Genomic DNA, 25,364 nt, shown 5'->3' with positions numbered 1-25,364 from the left:
GAAAATCGACGATTCTACTGAAAATCGAAGAACAAACGCGTAAATACACGTTGTTCACAACATAGATTAATTTATTTTTATTCTTAGCTGTCAACAAACTTCGAAAATGTCCTCACGATAACCGAGTCGTTTAAGACTGCTGAGGCGTTTAAAGATAAGTGTGTTTTAAACCTGTTTATAATTTAAAAATAAAAACGTATCTTCACTTTTATTTTAGATGATGGTTTCAAACCCAAAGAAATCACAAACGCAATCGTTTTTATGATTTGTAAAGACAACATGCCAGTGCGGTGTGTAGAGAAGGAAGGATTATAAGGGCTCCTGAAAAAATGTGTGCCGCATTATAAAATGCCATGCAGATCTAAGGCAAGTATTAAAGAAATTTTATGTATTATGATAGATCATCATAAATTTAAATCCATTTTCAGATCACAACAATGATTGAGGATAAATACACTGGATGTGTAGGAGCACTAACAGAGATTTTGAGTTCTGTGGAGGACGTAGCGTTCACCTGCGACGCTGTAACGATCCCAAACTCGAGTCGCTCGTTTCTCACAATTACAGCTCATTTTCTACATGAAGAGTCGCTGAATTCCATATGCCGTATAGCTTCCAGAATGGATCAGGTTTGTTTAAATTTAAATATTTTGTGTTTTTCGTGTGTTTTGTGTTTTGTTGTCCATTGTCTGTCGTGTTTGTCTTGTGCTCTGTTGATATGTTACTTGTTTCTTATTTATTTATCAAGAAACATTTTATAACATACTTTTTGTGTTAAATATAGTCGCATACCAGTGATTATATAACCACTTTATTGGAAGAGGCCTGCGCAGAGTTCGGTATTAACCGTTTTAAGTGTACCACTCTGACTACTGACAGCGCCAATAATATGAAGTGCGCTGCCAAACTTTTCTTGGGGAATGGAAAGCATGTGCCGTGCTTCGCGCATGCAATTAACTTAGTTGTGGATGATTCCATTAAGGAAATTCAGTCCTTTCCCAATATTTTGGATAAAATTATCGAATCGTGATGCACTTTAAACATAGCACGGCCATGATGGACCTACTGAGAACGGCGGAAGCGGATGAGGGCACTCCGGAAGGGAAAATAAAAACCCTAGTCCAAAACATAGACACCCGGTGGAACTCGTGTCTGGATATGATGCAAGCGTTCCTCAACCTAGCGAACAAAGTCGCAGTAATTTTAATTAATAAATCTGAACACGCTAAGGGACTTCCCGAAATGTTGTATTCATCAGAAATTACTATATGTATGGACCTATGTAGTCTCCTTCAGCCATTTAAAGCAGCCACGGAACAAATAAGTGGTGAGCAGTATGTGACTGTTAGCTTGGTAATTCCTTTGATAGCTTTGATATCGAATCAAATACAAAAATTAAACATGGAGACAGAAGACGGAAAGCGCGCCAAGGAGGCGTTTGTACGGATTTCCAATAAAAGATTTCAGTCGTATCACCAAAACAAAATCTTGGTCAAATCTTCGTTTCTAGATCCTAGATTTAAGAAAATGTACCTAGCACCAATGATGGTGAAGGAGGCGGTGTTTGAAATTAATAATGAGAACACAATGTCTGCCCAAGAAAGACGGGTATGTCATCAAGCTAAAATTTTGCTTAGTAATAATAATAATAAGTAATACTAATAAGAAATAACTAATTAACCTGTAAATGTAATCAGTTTAACATAATATATATTTATATATATATAACATTTCAAATTTTGCATAAAATTATAAATACAGATACAAATTATTTAAACTTTTACAGATTTCTGAAGTCGACAGGATTTGGGGGACTTCATGAGCTGCCATAACAGCTCCATTGCAAAAGAGTTGGACGATCAGAACAAGGAGAGCAAGGAGCTTAAACTACATTTTAGCTTTCCTCAAGCTGCTTGGGAAAGCAATCCAATCGAAGTATGGAAAGGCCACAAGGCAACAATGCCGGGCCTTTACCGCTTGGCCATTAGATACTTAATAACTCCGGGAAGCTCAGTGCCTTCAGAGCGGTTGGCGTCCGCCATAAAATGTGTAGTGTGCGACGCACGAAGCCGGATGACGAACAAACACATTACTGAACGAGTGTTTTAAAATCTCTAAATTCTAAGTTTTGGCATTAACATATGAAATGTATTATTATCTGTAAAATTATCCGTATTATTATTATTATGATCTGTATAAGAAATCCATGAATTTAAGTTATGATAAAATAAGTTTAAATGAAAATATGAAATGAAATATGGAAATCAAGTTAATAAGAAACTAATATTTTTATTGTGCGGGGAAAAAATTTTTATTTGAAAAAAAAAACAATCAAAAATATCAATATATCGATATTTTTTTGTGATATTTTAAATATTATCATCATTTTGTTTTGATAAAAAAATATCATCGATACGATATTTTTTTAATATCACGACATCCCTACTACCTTGACACATACGTACATATGCTGGTACATATATATATGTATGCAATATGTAAACATTAGCGCCGATGGTTGCTTTTAAATTTGTTTTTTTGTTATTCTTTTTTTTTCTTACTGCGCTGGAGGTTGTGTTTGTGGATGTGTCCGTCGCTAGTGTTGGCTGCAGCCGGTCCAACAAATCGTCTGTGCTTGTCGTGTGTGTGGAAGCTTTCGTGTATGTGAAAATAAACAATAACATTTATATATGTATGTACATATGTTAGATAATATTAATGTCTGTTTGAATATTTTTGGATGTTTTGGCGATTAATGAAACACCCTGTGACCTGGTACGACGTTGCGTATGTGCCATGTACGCAATGTATGCAGATGCAATGGACATATGTATGTTCATCGATCGGCCAACATACATGGAATGTCTGTATGTTTATGTGTATGTGAAAGTTTGTGTGGCGAATTGTGTTTTTATTTGGTGTTTTAATTGGAAAGTTGATGATTGGTTGATGGTTGGATGAAATATAAATGGGAAAGGATGCATACAGCATATACACAATAACATATATTATTGCGCAGGTGGCCACTAGTTGATAGTGAGCAGCAGCAATATATATGCGTATGTATATACATATATGGTGGGGATTTTGGCACCGAACTTATCTCGGCAAAGCGCTGGATGATCCCGGACGAAGAACCAAATTGTAAACGTCGGGGGCCGGAAAAGTCGGTGTCGCAAGTATTCCCAGAATTGAATTGAATGAAACAAAATTGGTGTTGGATTTCGTCCTTCTCTGGTCGGGGTTTATTTTTCGAGTCATTTTCCAACATGAATATGGCGGCTTCGTGCCCCACTTCCGAAACGGGTCAAAAAGAACATTCGACAGCGATACTCTGCTGGCGGGGTACCGGATTCAGCTGTTCGGCATGAACAGCGATGGAAAAAGAGGTTATTGTTGACGCCCACAACGCAGGTCACTTTGCTCTTCAAAAAACGGTCCATGGTGTTCGGCAATCCTATTGGATTCCTCATCTAGAGCAAAAGGTTCAGCAGGTTATAAGCAACTGCGTAAGATGCATAATTTTTAACAAGAAGCTAGGAGAAAAGGAAGGACTTCTACCATATATTGTATCGACAAAGGTGCTCAGCCACTTCATACGTTGGATGTTGATCATCTTGGTCCCATGGATGCAACTGGAAAGCAATATAAATGAATATTTGCGATGGTGGATTCATTCACGAAGTTGATATGGCTTTTCCCAGTGCGCATTTTTCTGACAGAGGCTCCGCCTTTACGGCCAACTTGTTTGCAGATCATATGAAGGAAAACGGTATTGACCATGTTTGGAGTACAACCGGAGTTCCCCGAGAAAACGGACAGATCGAAAGGGTGAAGCGCACAGTTTTATTAATAATAACAAAGCTTTCATCAAAAGATCCAGGCAAGTGGTTTAAGGCAGTGTGAGTGGTGCAGCGAACTGTAAGTTCCCACGTACATGCGTCAACGAAGAAGTCACCATTTGTGCTAATTTTTGACGTGAAAATGAACAATAAGCCCACCGATCGAATAACACATCTTTTAGAAGAGGAGATGTATTCAAAGTTCGACGAGGAACGCCACCAGCTTAGACAAGAGGCCAAGACCAATATTCAGCGGGCACAGGCTTCGTACAAGAAGAATTTTGATTCGAATCGAAAACCAGAAGTGAATTATCAAGTTGGAGACCTAGTTGCTATTCGCAGGACACAGTTTATAGCAGGAAAGAAACTGGCTGCCGAATATTTGGGGCCGTATGAAATTTCGAAAGTCAAAAGAAATGGTCGTTACGATGTCCAAAAAGCAGCTGACGTAGAAGGTCCCACCAACACTACCACCAGCTGTGATCACATGAAGTTGTGGCGTTACGTGTAGGACAATGATGACGCTTGGTCATCTGGGACAGATGAGTAACCAGGAATGGCCGAATGTAAGATGGTGAAGCAGCAGAGAGTCAGCAGAAAGGCATTAGAAAAGTCAGACGAAAGTTAGCAGAAAAGCAGCAGAATACTAGCAGAAAAGCAGCAGAGGATTAAGCAGTTTAACATTAACATTACAGCAGCAGCTGCAGAGTACATGACGCGCTATGACACTGGGCAAAAAAGGGGTGGCAACGCGGAAGCAAGAGGAAGCGACATAGGAGAAGAAGGAGGAATCAGCAGAGACGGGGAAGTGACGCCAAAGCAGAAAAAGTGAAGAATGCAGAAATAGCCGAAAAATCTTGTTACATTTCCAACAATATACTTATACTTTATAACAATATATCGAGTTGAGCATAACAACTTAGCTCACATATATGTAAATATATAATCGAATGCGCAAATCACGAGGAATTCCTTAAAAAACAAAGAAAAACCCATAAACAAATCTCATACCAACAAACAGCACTTTTACTTGCGCGAACTCGGGAAATTATATATAATCCTCACTGGCAAATAAAAGTCTTTCCGGTTAGCTATCTTACAAATGTCAAAAAAAAAAACACTCGTTGACAAGACAAGGTCCAGACTAGGTCTTAGGAACATTAGTAGATTACCAGAAATAAAGGCAGAAGAAATAATAAAAACGGATTCGGGTAACGCCATGTTGCAAACAACATGGCCAACGCTAGTACTGAACACGTCCATGAACACCTCAATAAGCACCATATTGAACCCGAAGGATATATTGGCTTTTATCAAACAATTGCCAACCTTCGAGGGGACTCTAGGGATCCTCCAAAAATGTATCGTAAGCGTAGAGGAGGTGATCATGCTCATCACAGTGACGGATCAGACGCCTTACGGGCAACATGTCCAACATGTTGGACACGAAACTAGAGTAGGACAGCATCACGGATAACCTGAAACGCATGTACGCATGCAAAAAGACGAAGCCAATCTTGATTTCTGAAATTCAAAACTAGCCAAACGGTCTCTCTTTCGGGAAACTGTTCTACGAAATTACCATGCTCAGGAGTGAGTTTCTTGCACTGGCCACCGATTCAGAACAAGGGGTCAGTGCAGCTTCAAAAAGGGCCCTCTACGATGGCATATTTCAACGTCTTCTGAGTTTGGCTCCGGGACCCACTTAGGACAATCATTCGGTCTAGAAACCCATCGACTATAGAAGAGGCCACCGAATGGTGCCAAATGGAACAGAGCTTTATGCAACAAGGACGAAACAAGACCAATAATTATAGTCCCAACTTTGACCGCAACAGGGCGTTCCAGAACAGATCAAGCGGACGCTCTGAGCGGAACTATAACTACAGACAAGACAACCGGAGGAATTCATTCCAGTGGAATTCGGATCAAAGAAACAATCCCTTCCGACATGAGCCGAACCGCAACAACGACACTAGGGGCCGTGACAATTTTAGAGCAGGACCATCTAACCCTGGACCGGCGTAACGGACCCCCACAGGGGACCCGACCCAATCTTCACAATATCGATGACAGTGTAAGTTTTCAACTAGAAGCCTCGACCGACAAGTCGGATACTTAAGTAAAAGAACGCCTCGCTAAACACAAAACAATACGCGACAGCGACATTGCACACAATTAGGAACCAAAAGATATATCAACAGAAAATCAGGAAGATATCCCCACCACCGACTAATTAGGACCACTTACCGACTATTTCTTACAGATTGGCAATGACATTACAATTAACCCGATAACTAAAGACCAAACCATCGTCAAAATCGAACTGGGAACCGCCAGAACGGTGGTATCATTTTCAACAATACATTGAAAACCTGCTCAAACTCTTAGCGAACCTCTCAAACCAATCAAAGACTACAAACCTCAAGTCCCTTTTACTCAAAAAACTGCACTTAATTAAAGAAAAGTCAACTTCGCTGCTACCTAACAACAACAGCAGCAGAACTAGGGGTGGTCTAATTAACGGCCTAGGCTCAAAAGTAAAGAAAGAATAAATACACAAATCACAAATCTAAAAATCGACGCAGAAAAAAAGAGGGAATTTAAAAATGAGACAATAATTAGGTTCAGCCAAATAACAGCTCACATTAATAAAGATCAGGAAGTAATGAACCGAATAATGAACTCTTACCAAAATATGATTTTTAAAGAACTTAACACGGAGCACAGAGACGTAGAACTGAACAGTCTCATACATAGGATAAACATAAACTTGGATCTCCTGTGTGCACGCCTAACGAGCGTTGGGAAAAGCCTTTTATTTGCTAGCCTTGAAATAACTCCGAAATATATATTAAACAATTTTGAAATAAATAAAATCAGAAATTCATTAATAGAGCAAGAGATCACAAGAGACCACGAGGTCTCTTGTCATTGTATTAGAATTAACAAGCTATTCGTCTGCGAAACTGGGTTCTCGGCACCATGCGGAGTAAAGCGGCAAACCACTTGACAACAATATATATCCTAATTGCAAGCCTTACCATGCTAGCAATTGCCGCCTGGACCTTGAAGAAAAACAGGATAGTATACACAACTACCCCAATGGCGGTTCCCGCAAGTCCCGCCATACCTTCTTTATGGCCGTCGTTCATATCGGTTCCGACCTCAGCAGGTCGTCACCTCCCCCAAAACCCCGGCGGGCAGCGACACAGCTGTAGAACGTTGGGAGGGCATCCGGTCGAAAACGCAACGTAAGGGGTTTCGTAGCATTAAATTTTGAGTAGCGAAAGAGAGAAGTCTTTATTTTTACAGGAAATCATTATTATACAAGGGACCTCGGACTATAACTACGGGACCTCGGAGGATAACTCGCACACCAGGGTGCTTGCAGACACCCGAATATTTTGAGCGGGTGTTTGTAAATACCCGGTGTGAGTGGCACCCGACACTCAAATTTGTTTAGTGTGGATAAGGGTGGCAAAAAATGCCAATCTTGCAGTTCTCTGGTGTGGTCTACAAAATAATGCTACCCCCTGAAGATTTGGCAAGCGCCCAAAGGTCATATATGAGAGAAACAAGTTCAACCATACCGGAATTCGATGAAAAAAAGATCCATCTACAAAGATTCCTAGCTCTTCGACTAGTAACCTTAACTAAAGGGCAAAACGAAGAAATCTCAGTCGAAGTTTTTAACTCAAAAGCAAGAGAGTCGAGTCTCCCGACTATTTGATACCCGATATTAGCTTGTAAAAGTGCAAAGAAGAAATTTCAGCACTGACAGTTTTTGGCGGCTTGTGGTCGTAAAGGTGGGTGTGGCAAAACCTTTTTCTGCAAATTGATAGAAATTTACAAAACTAATACAAAATAACATTCGAAAAAACAAAAACAAATCTCACAGGCCTTTTTTAGCAAAGTTTCAAACACCGAAGTCAAGCCAAATTTTGTCATGGCTTTGCTGCTGCCTATGTTCGAAGTTCATATTTGTTGTTTTTTTTCGAAGTAGTTAGGAACAGTGACCGAAAATGAGAGTGAGAGATGAGAGAGGACAAAATGAGAGTAGAGAAAAAACGCTATGTATAGACTTCTGAATACCGTTCTAGTTATTGGTGGGATATTTTTATATTTTAAAGTGTATATTTAATTTATATTTGTTGATTTAAGGATTTTAAATTTTTTAAGAAATTAAACTGTCGCTATAGGCAACGCCAATGCGTCCATTTTTAATCATTTATCTATTTTTTAATTAGAATTACTCTAATTACGCGGGATCATTATGGTCGGAAATACCCTGGCAAGCGCCTGTCAGAATTTTCGGTTTCGTGTTCCGTCACCCCTTTTTTGCATTTTTATTCAATTGTAGAACATGACAAGTGGTGTTTCATTTTCAACGTTAAATATAAAAAACCGGTAAGTATTGTTTCGCATTGGTAAATTAGCATAGCTAATTGCATTCAAACTACTTGATATTAATATATATTATTTCAATATGTTACTTTACAGATAGCATAAGCACATTAGAAGGCCAGCCCAGCAGCCACCGGAGAAGGCCTTGCCCCACTGACGGCACTTGCATGTTAAAAAGAACGCAAACAAAAATAGGAAAATATTAATGGAATAAAAAAAAAATAATAATTGAATTTACCAATTAAATACATTGTTTACGTTTTTTGGGAGATTTATCTGTATTTACAGGTATTTTCCCTCAGGAATTCCCGAGGAACTTTTTCGGAATTCCTCGGGAAAACCCATTGCTTATTTTTCGATATTCCCGAGGAATACCTGAGGAATTCCCAAGGAATTCCTTGGAAAAATCCTCGGGAATTACTCGGGAATTCCTGGGGAATTCCTCTGGAACACCCCTTGCTTATTTTTCGATATTCCCGAGGAATACCTGAGGAATTCCAGAGGATTTCCTCGGGAACTTCGAATTCCTCGCCACGAACGCCTGTTGTATGGAAATTCCTGTCAGATTTGTATGGAGACTTCCCCTAGGATTCCTCTAGGAGTCCTGGGGACTCCCTAGGGATTCGTTAGGGAATCCTTAGGGACTGGTACTGAAGGGACACAACTTAATGTCTATGTACAAAACCACACACACTATTGTAACACCTCACACACACACATAAATGTCTAAGTACAAAATGTAATCAAAGATCGAGAGCCCTTCGATTAAGCTTAGCCGTTACTTACGTACAGCATCATATTCCAAAGTGTAGATTCTGTGGCGAGCCAACGTCCCCTAAACATTCGATCACCTGGCGAGCCAACTGAAATAACAAAAACTTTCGCCCACGCAATCGTCTCAGGATTCTCCAATTACTTATATTTTTCGGGAGCTTCTCTCTTCACGGGAGAATAGACATTTATAACGTAATTCTCTTAAACTTCGTTCTTAAGCTATCCCAATCTGCCTATATAAGCGCAAACATGTCTCCATAAAGTAGTTCAGTATTGAGTACGCTATCAATTGCCATAGCTCTGCTAAGCTCACTTTAGCTTCGAAGTCCATTATCCAACCTAGTGATAATTAAAACGCCCAACTGTGTTCCTTTTTTTTATTGAACTCTCGGTCTGAATTCATAAATATATACATAATATGGTCGGAAACGCTTCCTTCTGCCTGTTACATACTTTTCAACGAATTTAGTATACTCTTTACTCTACAAGTAATGGGTATTATAATAGGATCGACACTTTATAAAGTGCAAAATGAATCCACAATCGAAGCGATAATTTGTAAACTGCAGACTACAATTGTCGGAAAATCATCCGATGTAGTAAAAACTAAATTAGGTAATATCTATCAAAAAGGCCAAACGGCAACCCATTTCACTAAAGAAGTAGATGCTTTACGCAAGCTATTAGAAGCTTCTTACATTGATGAGGGATTAGGCGCCGAGCACGCCGATAAGTTCAGCTTCACCAAAGAAGCCATATCGACCATGAATAGAAATTGTGACAATGACCAACCAAAAACAATGCTGGAAGCCGGTACCTTCATAAATATGAACGAGGGCGTCACAAAGTTTATACATTGCAGCACTGAAATGACAGGCAATACAAACACGGTGCTGTATATGAACAGAGCTGCCAGAGGAAAGTACCGAGGCAGAAGAAACGGACGTGGTTACTACCAAAATAATAATTACAATTCAAGAAGTAAAGATGTGACTAATAAATGGCGGACCTATACGCCTTACTAGTTAAAAACCAACAACTAACCCTATACAAAATTTTAGACAAACAAACGACATAAAAAGAAAAACAAAAAAAGAGACAAAGCTAAAATTGCTAGTACCAAATAAACAACAACAATGCCTCCTGATATAAATAAATATTCCTATCATTTATAAAAACATTTGAAAAAGTCGATACACCCACCAACCTAATCTATACTCAAATATGCAATAGAGAGCTTCACAACCGAAATTAGCCCAAATTCACCTATCGGAAAAGTATAGACTAAAATAAACCATTTAAAAAATTAGGCACCATATCGACCGTCTTACCGATCCCAAAGACATAACTCAAAGCATTATGGACAAAAATGAAATAGCCAATACCCTCTGCAGCAATTGGTTTAAAGTATCGCTTGACAGCAACTTCCGCACAACATTTATACAAAGGAAATCAAATGCAATTTCTCATTCCTTACAGCGCTTAGCATACATAGGACATATCTTTTACAGAAATTTTTACTGCACTTAACCAACTTAGAGGGAAAACTCCAGGCGGAGACCGTATGCGCTGTCTAATGCTAAAAACCAATCCTCAAACCTACATAAAAGACTGCTTAAACTTTTTAACAACATCCTAACCTCATATATACCTCAGCAATTTAAATTAAGCAGCGTTATACTTATACTCAAACCAAACATGGACAAAACCAACATAAACTCCTACCGACCCATTTCACTCAACCCATGCATATCAAAAGTCCTAGACAAAATAATAGCAAATAGTAGGCTATGGTGGCTAGGTTTCTAATTTTTTAGCTATGTATAGCCTGGAAAATAGGCTCAAGGATCTCCAAGTATATAATAAACTTCCTCACCAATAGAAAAGCACGAGAGAACGCTAATAGTCGAGTTCCCCGACTATTTGATACCCGTTATTAGCAAGTGAAAGTGCAAAGAAGAAATTTCAACACTGACAGAATTTGGCGGTTTGTGGGCGTTAGAGTGTGCGTGGGAAATCTTTTTCTGCAAATAGATAGAAATTTACAAAACTAATGAAAAAATATCAAAATATTTTTCAAAAGTGTGGGCGTGGCAAAATAAATCGACTAACTCGCGCTGCAAGTTATGTCACTGATGTCTGCATGCTGAATCTCAACTTTCTAGCTTTTATAGTTCCTGAGATCTGGACGTTCATACGGACGGACATACAGACGGACATGGCCAGATCGACTCGGCTATTGATCATGATCAAGAATATATATACTTTATATTGTCAGAAAAGCTTCCTTCTGCCTATTACATACTTTTCAACGAATATAACATACCCTTTTACTCTACAAGTAATGGGTATAAATATATTGATACCAAACCAAGAAATTCTAGAAGGTATCTATGAAGCAAACACCATCTAAACTGCACCAAACATTTTTATTCGATTATTAAATACCACTTGTAATGACTAAATAGTCGATGTTAGCAATTGAACATATGAGCTGCTTTTAAACTATGGTGTATATGGTGCAAATAGACAGATGTATTTGGCTCAGAAACAGAACCTGTTTCATCCAAAAATTTGTATAAGCAAAAACTAAGATTGAGAGACGACGAGCCTGTATAAATAAAAAACAAGAGAGAATGCTATTGTCGAGTTACCCTATTTGATACCTGTGGGAGCCTGCAACATCAAGCAACCCAGACGCTCATCTCTAATTCACACGCTCATCTCTAGTGCTCGCTCTCATGGAGTTAGTTATGATAAGCATGCCGAAGTGATCGATTCGGGGAAAAGAACAAATCTATAAAACGAAACCATATTCTTTTATTCTGTTGTGACAGTCACGGGTTACTAAATTGGCGACGAGGATGGGATGTGAAACAAATAACAATAAAACAAGTTGGTTTGTTTAAACATAAAATGCTTGTTAATAGAAGAAAGAGTCAACATATCGGCAGATTTACAGTTCACAAGGAAAAAAAAATTATTGCTTCTATTCTTGCGCGGTGTTCGTCACGTAGACAGCTTGCTGAACTCTTGCTAGCTCTGCATGCGGGTGTGATGTAAGTTTTGGCAGTCCGAAGGACTACCTGAACTAGAACTGCAGGTTTAGGCTGATAGAATGATCAAGAACTCTTCGTAGTCGGATCGCAGCCAGAATTGGACTAAATTCCCGCGACGAATCCACCGGCTTATCTACCCGGCTTGAGTAGCTGCGTCAGCCTTCTAGCCGCAGCGGACGTTGCGACAACAGCGTCGGCCAATGCTTAGCCAGCGCAACATTGTCGGGAGCTGACGCTGTGGTTTTTGGGTTCCACAGCGGAGACGCGCGTGCGGCGTCAGCGGTGTCAGCGTTTTGGTCGCAACGGATATTGCGACACTTGCGCTAGTCGATATTTGACCAGCGCAGCGTTGTTGTTGGCCGAACGAGTTATTGAGGGGGACGGGGAGGATTCGTTGTGGCCTGTGTTAACTCCTCCCCACCACAAGATCTGCGTCCCGCAGATCACTTGAGCTCACTTTTGACGCTGGTGACCTGTGATTCCAATTCCGAAGCGAAGTCGCCCGTATTTGGGATGCCTTTCGTTGACGTGATCTTCCTCCACATGAGATAACTGCTTACAAGGATGATCATTACTAATATGATTTCCAGAGAACAGGAGTATATCAGTCTTGATGTTGCGGATAGCCTTTGATGTTTTCCAGGCTAAAGTCGTGAACGTATTCTAAGGAAAGTTCGTACCTCGTTGCAGTTATTTTCGAGAGTACTGCCGGAATTGCCATCAGATGTGTTGTAGTGTAGTATCATCGCCATTTCCTCGTGGTCCAACAGGTTTGTGTTGACCACGCCAGTTTTAGCTAATTGACAAGCTCGCGTGATCTCCGCTACCTGTGTGGGTAAGATCATAGCCTTGTGAAGTATAGCGGTGAAGAGATGAAAGTCCCCATCTATGGCGTTGACCTTCCCAATAACGTCGTTTAGCTGCTGGAGCGACTGGTGTGTTGCGTCGAATAGCCTAGTGTTGATCCGTATTTGCTGATCGTTGTTCCTGGCTAGATTATCCTGAGAGTTCAAAATAGCGTCCCAGTCTGCTGCATCTGGCGAGCCTGCTATCCATTTCCAGGCGGAGCCCAACCAATTGATGGCCCGACGGTTCCGATGCGATGAACCGATCAGCCGGACGAGACCCTCTGTTGCTTCCTGCAGATAGTGAGTCGTTATGGTGGTTATTCGTTGGTCGTTGATCATAGCCGCTTCTCCCTGAGTGGCCTCGACGATTCGTCGCATCCCTTCCAAATCGATGAAATGAACCAACTTGGAGACTCCGGTTACTCTCCATACGTTGCCTCTTTGTAGCGGGACGACAGGTGAATCGTACTTTATTTTGTGGATTTCTCCCACCATGTGGATGAAGAGCAAACTTAGTTTTCGGATTATTAAGATAATGTGGTATGATACAAAAAGGTGTTGTTTTTTTTTTTTTACGTTTAGTTTTAGATTTTACGTTAACCTCCCGTCGCAGGGTGAATAAATGGTGTATTTTGAATTAAAATTTTAACTTAACAATTTGTGTGTGGACATTATGACAGTTAAAAGTGGAATTCTAGTATTCTTAATTTATAAGTGTATGATTAAATGTGACACGCTCTATCTCTTTTTGTTATTAATTCCTAAGATCTGATTTATGAAAAGTTTTACCGGATCTAGTCTTGACAGTTACTCTTCTATCTTCTTGTACTACCTCTGGCATGTAGCGTTCTTTCTCTTTTGTTTTGATTTGCCTGTTGGCTACGAAAATCTTGTCTCCCTGGTTGTAGGAAAGGGGTTTTCTTCTAAGCTTATTTTTATAGAAATTAGTTGACTCCTGATTGAATGCGATGATAACATCTTTCAAGGTTTGTTGTTTGAAATCAACCAACCCCTGGTAATTTATACGAGATGTTCTGTTGAAAAAAATGTCAACTGGTTTCCTATTAGTGACTGAGTGAACAGAGTTGTTGTATCTGTGTTATGGGTACCAATTCTGTGTCCATAAACGTCGGATATTCGGTTTTTAGACACCTATAGATTTCTAAGAAGGTGGAGTGGAATCTTTCTACCTGACCATTGACATCGCTCTTCTGGGTTGGGGTGTTGTACAACTTAATTCCCAGCGTTTGTAAATAATTGAGTACAGTTGGACATAGCAATCCCCTTTCATTGTCTGACACAATAGTTTTAGGGACTGAAAAATAGTGAAGTACTTCCACCAACTTTTCCCGCAGATGAACCGAAGATTTTGACTCCAACGGGAAAAGTTTCGCGAATTTCGTAAACTTATCTATGCAGCTCAGATATATTTTCTTTTGTAAAGTAAAGATATCAATGTGAAGGATTTCGCAGTTATAATCTGGTATTGGTGTTGGGTGCAAGAGTGGCTTATTCGGGTGCCTGTCGTATTTAAACAACTTGCAACATTCGCATGAAGACAGCTGAACACGGATCGTACTAGCCATTTTTGGGAAATAAAAGTTTTCAAGAATTTGAAGACGAACCTCCTTGGGTGCCCGATGAGCCCTCCGATGTTCTTTGTCAATTACCCTACAGATTTCTTCCTCATCAGAAGAGGTGCAAATATGAATGTGGAATTTTAACTCCATTAATAACGGATGGTTTTAAATATTTTCGTATTGAAATGGTTAGGCTGGATTGGATACCACTGTTAATAAATATAAAATGACGAACAAATCCCGAATGAGGATGCTCGCAAGAGTATTCGGGTAAGTCCAGTTGAAAAATTAATTGGTTTCTAAATACGTTGATGGGCACTTCTACGTGGGGCACGTAGTGCGAAACGTCGTGGAGAGCGCTATGTATGGTTTGTACGGAATCAGTGTCAGAACCTGTAGCTGTGTCGGATCCTAAATAATTAACGTGAGAAACAATACGAGAAAGTGCGTCGGCGACTACATTTGACTTCCCTGGTTTGTAAATCAATTCACAGTTGTATTCCTCTATGCGAGATTTCCAACGCTTCAGTTTAGCATTGAAATTGCTGTTGCCTAAGGCAAATGTAAGAGGTTGATGATCTGTATACACTCTGAGTGTTGTAGAGCCGTACAAATATGATCGTAGATTGTCTAATGCCCAGACTATCGCGAGCATTTCCTTTTTTATTGTAGCGTAATTTTCTTCAGTTTTATTTAAGGCGCGTGATATATAAGCGATGGGTCTGTCTTTCCCTTGGTCGTTCTGTGTTGTCAGGTGAAATGGTATGTTAAAATTGGGAAAAGCTAGTACTTCTGATGGAGACAGAATGGTTTTCAAATTTTTAAAGGCTTGTAAGGCTTCTTCATCCAACTCAATTAGAATCTTTGTTGATTGAGATGCCTTGATTCTAGCATATTTTCCTATAGTAAGATTAGTTAAGGGTTTCGCCACCTTGGCGTAATCCTGAATAAACTTCCTGTAGTAGGATGTCATACCCAAGAACCTTTTTAATTCCCTAACGTTGGTAGGTGGTTGGTGTTAATGGCTTCTACTTTCTTACTGTCGGCATTAATGCCCTCCGCCGAGACAATGTATCCCAAGAACTCTACCTCAGTTGCCAAGAACTGGGTTTTCTCCAGATTTACCCGAAGATTTGCGTTTCTCAAGCTTTCGAAAAAAAGACGCAGATTCGACCAATGGTTGTCATAGTCTTCACTAAAGACTATTATATCATCAATATACACATAGCATATTTTTCCTATATACTATCTAAGCACATCGTCAATCATACGTTGAAAAATAGCAGGCGCATTCTTTAATCCGAAGGGGAGGCGCAAAAACTCGTATTTTCCATTTAACGTAGAAAATGCTGTTTTGGGTATGTCCTGTTCTTTCATGTGAATCTGATGGAAGCCCGACGTTAGATCGAGAGTGGTGAAATATCTAGCCTTACCGAGACTGGCCAGTGTGGAATTAATGTCTGGTATGGGGTACGCATCAGATATGGTAACGGCGTTTAAACGCTTGAAATTAATCACCAAACGATATTGTTTTTCCCCATTTGGTTTTGGTTTTTTAGGCATGACCCAATCGCGTAACAATTCTTCCACCTGTGTTTCTACCACCCCTCTCATGTTGGCTGGGTATGGGTAACTTTTAGCGTAGATAGGATCCTGAGTGTTAGTACGAATTTCTGCTCTAACGACAGTGTTAACGGCTCCTCCAGGTGATATTGGTTCGAAAATATTTGAAAATTCGCTGACTAGAGCATTCAAGGCAAGATTTATGGACTCTAAATGATCAATATTAATTAAAGAATGGACGTTGAAAGATTTCTTAGCTAAATGTGGCAGCTTAGCTCCTGGTGTTATAACAAGTAAGTCTTTTTCCCTGTCGATCAAGGCTTTTAATTAATTGAGCGTGTCGTCACCAATTATTCCGTCGAAGGAATTTAATCCAGGTAACACGAAAAATGTGAGAAGTAAGTCATTGCCAAATTTTTTAAAAAAACTGCCCCACAAGTTGACGTGTGATTTTTACGCCACCTGTGGCAGACTGGACAAAGAATGGTGTTGTTAAAGGAGTCGAACCGGCAGCGATTTTTGGGCTAATAAAATTTTTATTTGCGCCGGTGTCAACTAGGAATTGTAACTTAGCCCCGTCTCTGGTATCATATTCTAAGTATGGTAAGCTAGAGAGGCGTCCGTCATAAAATTTGTTACTTCTTCCGCATTTGGCTGTTCCTCACCTATTACACCTTGGTTTTCCTTTCCTAGGAAGACCTGTTGGTCTGAACCATCGTTATGTTCGCAACCTTCCCCGTACAATGCCTCGGAGTGGGTGTCTTCAGCTATGATTGTACTAAGAGGCCCGACTGTCGTCATGTGGTACAAACGTTGCGCTTTCCTAAAAGGGTTTGCGGTTGTGCTTGGACTCCGTTTGCCAGCGGTGTCCTCCTCTCTACGAGCGTTGAGCCCGGATTGATACGACTGACCTGACCTTTAAGATTCCAACCTTGATAACCCTGCCAATTCCTTCCTGAGCTATCATTTTGGGCAGCGATCATAGGCGCCCCCGGAAGTTTACATTCTGTAGCTCGAAGCAAAAACTATATGCCTCTGTCAAATTCTTGGGACTACGTAGCACCAACAATTTGGAAACCTCTCACGAAGACATCTAAAGCTTTATCCCTATAAGTTTCTATCAAGGCGCTAACCACGTTTGGGGGATGACCGCCACTCTTCATCTTGTTAATAATAAATGAAAAGTGACTATTTACCTCCATATAAAATTCCTCCAAGGCCTTATTACCCTGAGTCAACTGCGACAGTTGATACTCAACAGTGCGAACATCTCTTTTGTCCGCGTAATGAAGTGCCAGAACTCGTTTGACTTCAGCCCAGTCGTCGTCTGGTACGCTATAAGAACAAATCGGCATTACCTCTTATCTTCTGTCTAATATGCAAAACGATGGACCTATACCAAGGCTTGTCTCTTATAATTTCATAGTAATTTAGAATTAATTGAGCCCTGTTGACTCACGACACATACTCCTCCGATTGACCTTCGAATGGTTGTAATTCCTTTACACAATCGGGTAAAGTAGAAGTTTCCCTTAGCTCGTACTCGGTACGTGGTTTAGTTAGTTCATACTCATTTTCCAACGTACAAAGCCTATTGCTAACCTTCTTGACATCCTCCTTAATCCCCATAACCTGGTTTAACAGAGCTTTCAAAGAGTTATCAAACTTCCCTAAAGTTTCCTTAATTTGCTCAATTTTCTTTGCTAGCCTGGGAAACCGGTAATTAAAAATTTTAAATTTTCGATTTAAAATCAAAAGTGTAATTTGTTGAATTTTTTGATACAATTTACAACTTTTTCCTCACAAAACTTTTTCCGAAGAGAGTGCGTCTCACTTACTTAGGTTGGTGTGTAGATGTGTAGGCAACTAGTGTTGTTCCTTTTTGTATTGGTATAATATGTTGTGTTGTGGTTGTTAAAATCCCTTGACGGAAGTTCTATAGAGTAAAAGAAAATAACTTTAATAATGAATTTCTTAAGATTCGTAAAAATTTAAAGAGCCGCGCGGTGGGAATCGTACGTTTCTCTTTTTTCCTTTTTTTATTTTATATTTTTTTTTTTTTTTTTTTTTAAGTGTGAGCCAATTTCAATAAATTTTCCTAATATGTAGATACTGTGGTCCGTAATGGATGCTTTTTGGCAGGTAGCCTACTAAGGTACGGGTTGCACACAATCTACTAGGCAGCTTTTTTGAATGCATTCCAGACCACTTAGCCTTTCCAGTAGATTACCACACATCTTATTTTTCCATTGGTTTTGATTATTTCGATTTTTAATTTTTTGATTGATTATTTGTTCACATTTACTTATGTTATAGCTGTGAATTAACACATTTTACTTTTTGCATTAATTTTATTTTACCAATTATTTGCACTTATTCCAATTATTTCCTTACTGCCGCAGTGTGTAGTTGGTTTTTATCTTTTATTTATTTTAACAATATTTTTGCACTCACAGTTTTTTTTTTCACTGCCGCAGTGTGTAATTGTTTTTTATTACTATTTATTTTAACAACATTTTTTGCACTCGCAGATTTTTTCACTGCCGCAGTGTGTAATTGTTTTTTATTTAATTTTATTTAGGAAATTCTATTAACACTTCTTTCATTTCTTGACTCATTTGTAATTTTTTTTATTTTTTATTATTTTTTTTTAAAGAAAAACTTCCGAACACACCACGTACTTTACATAATAACTAGTTTCTCCCAGGTAGACAAGGGTCTACTTCCGAAGAAGGCTGTTCGGGCGCCAGTTATGGCAGTCCGAAGGACTACCTTAACGAGAACTGCATTTCCAAATAAAAGAAGATGAATTGATTTTAATATTTATTCAAGGTTTAGGTTGATAGAATGATCAAGAACTCTTCGTAGTCGGATCGCAGCCAGAATTGGACTAAATTCCGGAATCCACCGGCTTATCTACCCGGCTTGAGTAGCTGCGTCAGCCTTGTAGCCGCAGCGGACGTTGCGACAACAGCGTCGGCCAATGCTTAGCCAGCGCAACATTGTCGGGAGCTGACGCTGTGCTTTTTGGGTTCCACAGCGGCGACGCGCGTGCGGCGTCAGCGGTGTCAGCGTTTTGGTCGCAACGGATATTGCGACACTTGCGCTAGTCGATATTTGACCAGAGCAGCGTTGTTGTTGGCCGAACGAGTTATTGAGGGGGACGCGGAGGAGGCTCGTTGTGGTCTGTGTTAACTTGTATGTATGTTTGCACACGCTGACATACATATGTACATGCACATGGTAAATTGCGAGCATCGAATTTGATGATAATCCAAACAAGAGGGAGGGACAAATAGACAAGCGTCATCGTACGTGTGTATGTATTACATTCATTGGAATGTGAATACAGTGACAAACATCGGAGTCAGTTACATAGCTGACAAAAGTCAGAGACTGTAAGGCCAAGTAATTAGCTGAAAAAAAACACCAGAGCCGCATATTAAAAGCTGACAAAAGTCAGGGGCTGCTAGCCGAATATTATCTGAAAAATATCAGAGGCTGTTAGCCGCATAGTAAGAGCTGACACAAGTCAGAGGCAGTAAAGCCAAAGTAAGGCGAAAGGAGTATCGTAATTATCGAAATATGTATGTATCTCAACATATACGCATATGTGTGCCTGACATATGTAAATATAAAAGAAAATAATAAGTTTGAAAGTTAGTCTTTTCAAACACCCGGGTGGGGCTGTGACATATAAAAAAAAAGCTCACAGCGACCAGTTCGATACATGTAAATATAGTAAATATTAATTCATTACAGATCATGACTGAAATACTAATAAAACCATTCCTGTGTGAAAGCATCGACAAATCACTGCTTCGTAGCGAATGGGAAAAGTGGTTGAGAGCGTTCCAAATGTATGCAGAATCAGAGGGTATCACAAACTTCAAGCAGAAGAGGACCAAGCTATTACACCTTGGTGGAACTCAACTACAATCAGTGGCATTTTCACTACCTGATGCTTTAGCAGAATTCAACCAAGACGAGCCTAATGGTGTGTTTCAGATATTAGTGGATAAGTTGACAACATATTTCTCCCCCAAGCAGAACTCATCTTTCGAGAGGCATTTGTTCAGAAATTTAACCCCGTCTGAAGACGAGAGTTCCGAAAAATTCGTACTACGGCTTCGGCAACAGTTCCAAAAATGTGCATTTGGATCAACAAAAACGGAAATAGACTAGATCTGTCTAATAGACAAGATAATCGACTCATGGGCAACGGTGGATTTAAAAAAGAAGCTTTTAGAAAAGGTGCATTCGCTGGACGAGATTATCGAAGCTTGCCAAATCGACGAAGAAATAAAAAAGCAATCAGTTTCAATGACTAAGCCCATATCAAAATCAATAAATAAGGTTTTAACAAGAAAACCGGGAAATCAAAATAACGAATGCGGAAGATGTGGACGAGTTGGCAATAAAGCAGACAGCTCCACCTGTGTGGCCGTCTTGGTCATTTTGGGTCTAAATGCAGGACAAACTTAAGAGACAACACTGGCAATCACGATCTAGAACACAAGAAGAAATGGTACCCGCCAGCTCAGTTCGGAATATTCAAGATGAAAGCTGCCGCAACAAAAAGACGAAAACGGAGAATTATTTTAAAATCGATAGTGAAGGCGAGGAAGAATGGATTAGATGCCGAATCGGTGGAGCATATCTATCTCTTATTATTGACTCTGGGGATAGGTACAACCTCATCTGTCAAGCAGACTGGCTATCTCTACAAAGGATCAACGCCATAGTCTTCAATGTTCGGCCCAACTCACAGAACGAGTTCAAGGGCTACGCTTCGGACCAACTCCTTAATGTAATTTGCGTATTTTAGTCACCAATATCAGTAAGTGGAAACGCGGAAAAGATTGCCACCTTTTTTGTGATCGAAAAAGGAAAGCAGTCACTATGGGGCCGAGAAACGGCCATTGGACTAAAAGTCTTGCGGCTCGGACTTGAGGTTCGACACATTCAGGAAACCTCTGTCTTCCCAAAGTGGAAGGGAGCAAGCGTTAAATTGTCAATTGTCATGATGTAAAGCCAGTACAGCAGCCTATGCGGAGGATCCCGATTGCCCTGGAAGACAAAGTGCGTGAAAAAGTTCAGGAGTCACTCAAACAAGACATTATTGAACTAGTAAATGGACCCAGCTCCTGGATTTTTCCCAATGGTTAAGTGTTCAAGGGAAACGGTGATATCAGATTATGTCTGGATATGCGTTTAGCAAACAAAGCAATTCTCAGAGAGAATTATCCACTCCCTACGTTTGAGGCATTCATGACCAAACTCCGGAATGCAAAGTACTTCTCTAGGTTGGACTTAAAAGACGCATACCATCAACTTGAGTTGGATGAACAAAGCCGGGAAATAACAACTTTTATAACCCCAATAGGATTATTCCGCTATAAACGGCTTATGTTTGGAGTCAATTCGGCGCCAGAGATATTTCAAAAGAGACTTGAGCAACTTTTGGCACCAGCCACAAATGTCCTAAACTACATAGACGACATCATAGTTTTTGGTAAGACTGAGGAAGAGAACGATGAAGCCGTAAAAAGAGTCTGTCGCATTCTCAAGGAGAACAATGCTGTATTGAATGAAACCAAATGCATTTTTAGGGCTTCTAAGATAAGTTTTCTGGGACACATTTTATCAAGTCAAGGCATTGAGGCTGATCCGGAAAAGATAAAAATCATCACATCATTTCGCGCACCTAAGAACAAAGAAGAGACTCGAAGTTTTCTGGGGCTGGTAACCTACGTGAAAAAATTTATATCGGAGTTGGCAGACAAAACAGATCCCTTAAGACGACTGTTGAAAAACGATGTGAAATTCATATGGGTCGTTGATGAACAGAATGCGTTCAAGATGCTTAAATTAAGTCTGACCCAGATCCCGAACTTGCACTACTTCGACCCCAAACAGACAACGCAGCTAGTCGCTGATGCCAGCCCGGTGGCGTTAGGAGCCGTATTATTACAGCTTCATTGTGAAAATGATCCGAAAATTATATCTTTCGCTAGTCGCTGCCTTACCGATGTAGAAAAACGTTATTCTCAAACCGAGAAGGAAAGCCTAGCATTAGTATGGGCGGTTGAGTAATTTTACTACTACCTAGCTGGTTTGGAATTCGAGCTTATAACGGATCATAAGCCGAAGCGGAGAAGTGGAAAATATGAACAGGTCGGTAGTGAAAAGGTTAAAGATAGCATACACGAATAAGAATAACTTTAGGGAAGAAATTCAATCTTTTGTAATGTACAACGTAACCCCTCATGGAACCACGGGGTCAGCTCCAACCGAGTAATTCGAGATAAGATCCCGTGTGTGCAAGATATAATTGGGGAATACAATGACTCAGTAGAGAATGATCAGGACAAGCAGAAGGGAAAAGCATATGCTGACAAAAGGAGAGCTAACAAAATTAGTGTTCAAGCAGGAGATAAAGTATTTCTAAAAAATGTTGTATTTCCATATAAACTCACACCAAACTTTGATACCACCGAAAACCTTGTAGAAGAACGAGTAGGCGATATTATACGTATATCTGGGGGTGGAAAGAGTTTAATGAGAAATGTAAGTCATGTAAAAAAGGTTCCAGAAGCACAAATTACAACCACTGCAACTGATGACGATGACCTGCCACGTGCTCACGGAACTTGCGACTCTGAGCATCCTTTTATTATCAGGCCTTCGGAACAACCTATAGCGGACGCAGGAACGACTGAGACGACACCCATTTCCAGAGAGGGATTAAAGCTGAAGCTCATTAACAAGGGAGGGATGTGGGAGCCTGCAACATCAAGCAACCCAGACGCTCATATCTAATTCACACGCTCATCTCTAGTGCTCGCTCTCATGGAGTTAGTTATGATAAGCACGCCGAAGTGATCGATTCGGGGCAAAGAATAAATGTATAAAACGCAACCATATTCTTATATTCTGTGGTGACAATCACGGGTTACTACAATACCCTTTATTAGCTAGTAAAAGTGCAAAGGAGAAATTTCAACACTGACAGAATTTGGCGGTTTGTGGGCGTTAGAGTTTGCGTGGGAAATCTTTTTCTGCAAATAGTTTAAAGATTACAAAACTAATGAAAAAATATCAAAACATTTTTCAAATGTGTGGGCGTGGCAGTTTTGGGCGGTTTGTGGGTGTGGCAAAAGAAATCGACTAACTTGCGCTGCAAGTTATGTCACTGAAGTCTGCATGCTGAATCTCAACTTTCTAGCTTTTATAGTTCCTGAGATCTGGACGTTCATACGGACGGACATACAGACGGACATGGCCAGATCGACTCGGCTATTGATCATGATCAAGAATATATATACTTTATATGGTCAGAAAAGCTTCCTTCTGCCTATTACATACTTTTCAACGAATATAACATACCCTTTTACTCTACAAGTAATGGGTATAAATATATTGATACCAAACCAAGAAATTCTAGAAGGTATCTATGAAGCAAACACCATCTAAACTGCACCAAACATTTTTATTCGATTATTAAATACCACTTGTAATGACTAAATAGTCGATGTTAGCAATTGAACATATGAGCTGCTTTTAAACTATGGTGTATATGGTGCAAATAGACAGATGTATTTGGCTCAGAAACAGAACCTGTTTCATCCAAAAATTTGTATAAGCAAAAACTAAGATTGAGAGACGACGAGCCTGTATAAATAAAAAACAAGAGAGAATGCTATTGTCGAGTTACCCTATTTGATACCTGTGGGAGCCTGCAACATCAAGCAACCCAGACGCTCATCTCTAATTCACACGCTCATCTCTAGTGCTCGCTCTCATGGAGTTAGTTATGATAAGCATGCCGAAGTGATCGATTCGGGGAAAAGAACAAATCTATAAAACGAAACCATATTCTTTTATTCTGTGGTGACAGTCACGGGTTACTAAATTGGCGACGAGGATGGGATGTGAAACAAATAACAATAAAACAAGTTGGTTTGTTTAAACATAAAATGCTTGTTAATAGAAGAAAGAGTCAACATATCGGCAGATTTACAGTTCACAAGGAAAAAAAAAATTATTGCTTCTATTCTTGCGCGGTGTTCGTCACGTAGACAGCTTGCTGAACTCTTGCTAGCTCTGCATGCGGGTGTGATGTAAGTTTTGGCAGTCCGAAGGACTACCTGAACTAGAACTGCAGGTTTAGGCTGATAGAATGATCAAGAACTCTTCGTAGTCGGATCGCAGCCAGAATTGGACTAAATTCCCGCGACGAATCCACCGGCTTATCTACCCGGCTTGAGTAGCTGCGTCAGCCTTCTAGCCGCAGCGGACGTTGCGACAACAGCGTCGGCCAATGCTTAGCCAGCGCAACATTGTCGGGAGCTGACGCTGTGGTTTTTGGGTTCCACAGCGGAGACGCGCGTGCGGCGTCAGCGGTGTCAGCGTTTTGGTCGCAACGGATATTGCGACACTTGCGCTAGTCGATATTTGACCAGCGCAGCGTTGTTGTTGGCCGAACGAGTTATTGAGGGGGACGGGGAGGATTCGTTGTGGCCTGTGTTAACTCCTCCCCACCACAAGATCTGCGTCCCGCAGATCACTTGAGCTCACTTTTGACGCTGGTGACCTGTGATTCCAATTCCGAAGCGAAGTCGCCCGTATTTGGGATGCCTTTCGTTGACGTGATCTTCCTCCACATGAGATAACTGCTTACAAGGATGATCATTACTAATATGATTTCCAGAGAACAGGAGTATATCAGTCTTGATGTTGCGGATAGCCTTTGATGTTTTCCAGGCTAAAGTCGTGAACGTATTCTAAGGAAAGTTCGTACCTCGTTGCAGTTATTTTCGAGAGTACTGCCGGAATTGCCATCAGATGTGTTGTAGTGTAGTATCATCGCCATTTCCTCGTGGTCCAACAGGTTTGTGTTGACCACGCCAGTTTTAGCTAATTGACAAGCTCGCGTGATCTCCGCTACCTGTGTGGGTAAGATCATAGCCTTGTGAAGTATAGCGGTGAAGAGATGAAAGTCCCCATCTATGGCGTTGACCTTCCCAATAACGTCGTTTAGCTGCTGGAGCGACTGGTGTGTTGCGTCGAATAGCCTAGTGTTGATCCGTATTTGCTGATCGTTGTTCCTGGCTAGATTATCCTGAGAGTTCAAAATAGCGTCCCAGTCTGCTGCATCTGGCGAGCCTGCTCTCCATTTCCAGGCGGAGCCCAACCAATTGATGGCCCGACGGTTCCGATGCGATGAACCGATCAGCCGGACGAGACCCTCTGTTGCTTCCTGCAGATAGTGAGTCGTTATGGTGGTTA

General features: G+C 40.4%; 1 protein-coding gene across 3 annotated transcripts; it reads left to right on the top strand.

Moving 5' to 3' along the window:
- The first annotated feature begins 433 nt into the window (after positions 1-433).
- LOC120457827 lies at positions 434-2,170 on the top strand. Of its 3 annotated transcripts, XR_005617089.1 has the most exons (3): positions 434-629; positions 785-1,608; positions 1,787-2,170. XR_005617089.1 is itself a non-coding variant. In XM_039645324.1 (2 exons), the coding sequence occupies exons 1-2, from the start codon at positions 1,030-1,032 to the stop codon at positions 1,820-1,822; spliced, it is 615 nt and encodes a 204-aa protein (XP_039501258.1). In that variant the 5' UTR covers positions 706-1,029; the 3' UTR covers positions 1,823-2,170. The 3 variants fall into 3 exon arrangements, 1 of the variants encoding a protein (XP_039501258.1); XR_005617088.1 differs by lacking the exon at positions 785-1,608; XM_039645324.1 differs by lacking the exon at positions 434-629 and having other exon boundaries at positions 706-1,608.
- The last annotated feature ends 23,194 nt before the right edge of the window (positions 2,171-25,364 follow it).

Source organism: Drosophila santomea, unplaced genomic scaffold, assembly GCF_016746245.2.
Source record: "Drosophila santomea strain STO CAGO 1482 unplaced genomic scaffold, Prin_Dsan_1.1 Segkk7_quiver_pilon_scaf, whole genome shotgun sequence".
NCBI classification, from domain to species: domain Eukaryota; kingdom Metazoa; phylum Arthropoda; class Insecta; order Diptera; family Drosophilidae; genus Drosophila; species Drosophila santomea.
This window is presented reverse-complemented; position numbering and strand designations above follow the sequence as displayed.

What these genes read in the sequence shown, in the direction of transcription:
- LOC120457827 (XM_039645324.1), top strand. Translation starts at nt 1,030, where the DNA reads ATGCACTTTAAACATAGCACGGCCATGATGGACCTACTGAGAACGGCG. An exon ending in TGTCTGCCCAAGAAAGACGG is followed by an intron (nt 1,609 to 1,786) that starts GTATGTCATCAA and finishes AAACTTTTACAG; the next exon opens with ATTTCTGAAGTCGACAGGAT.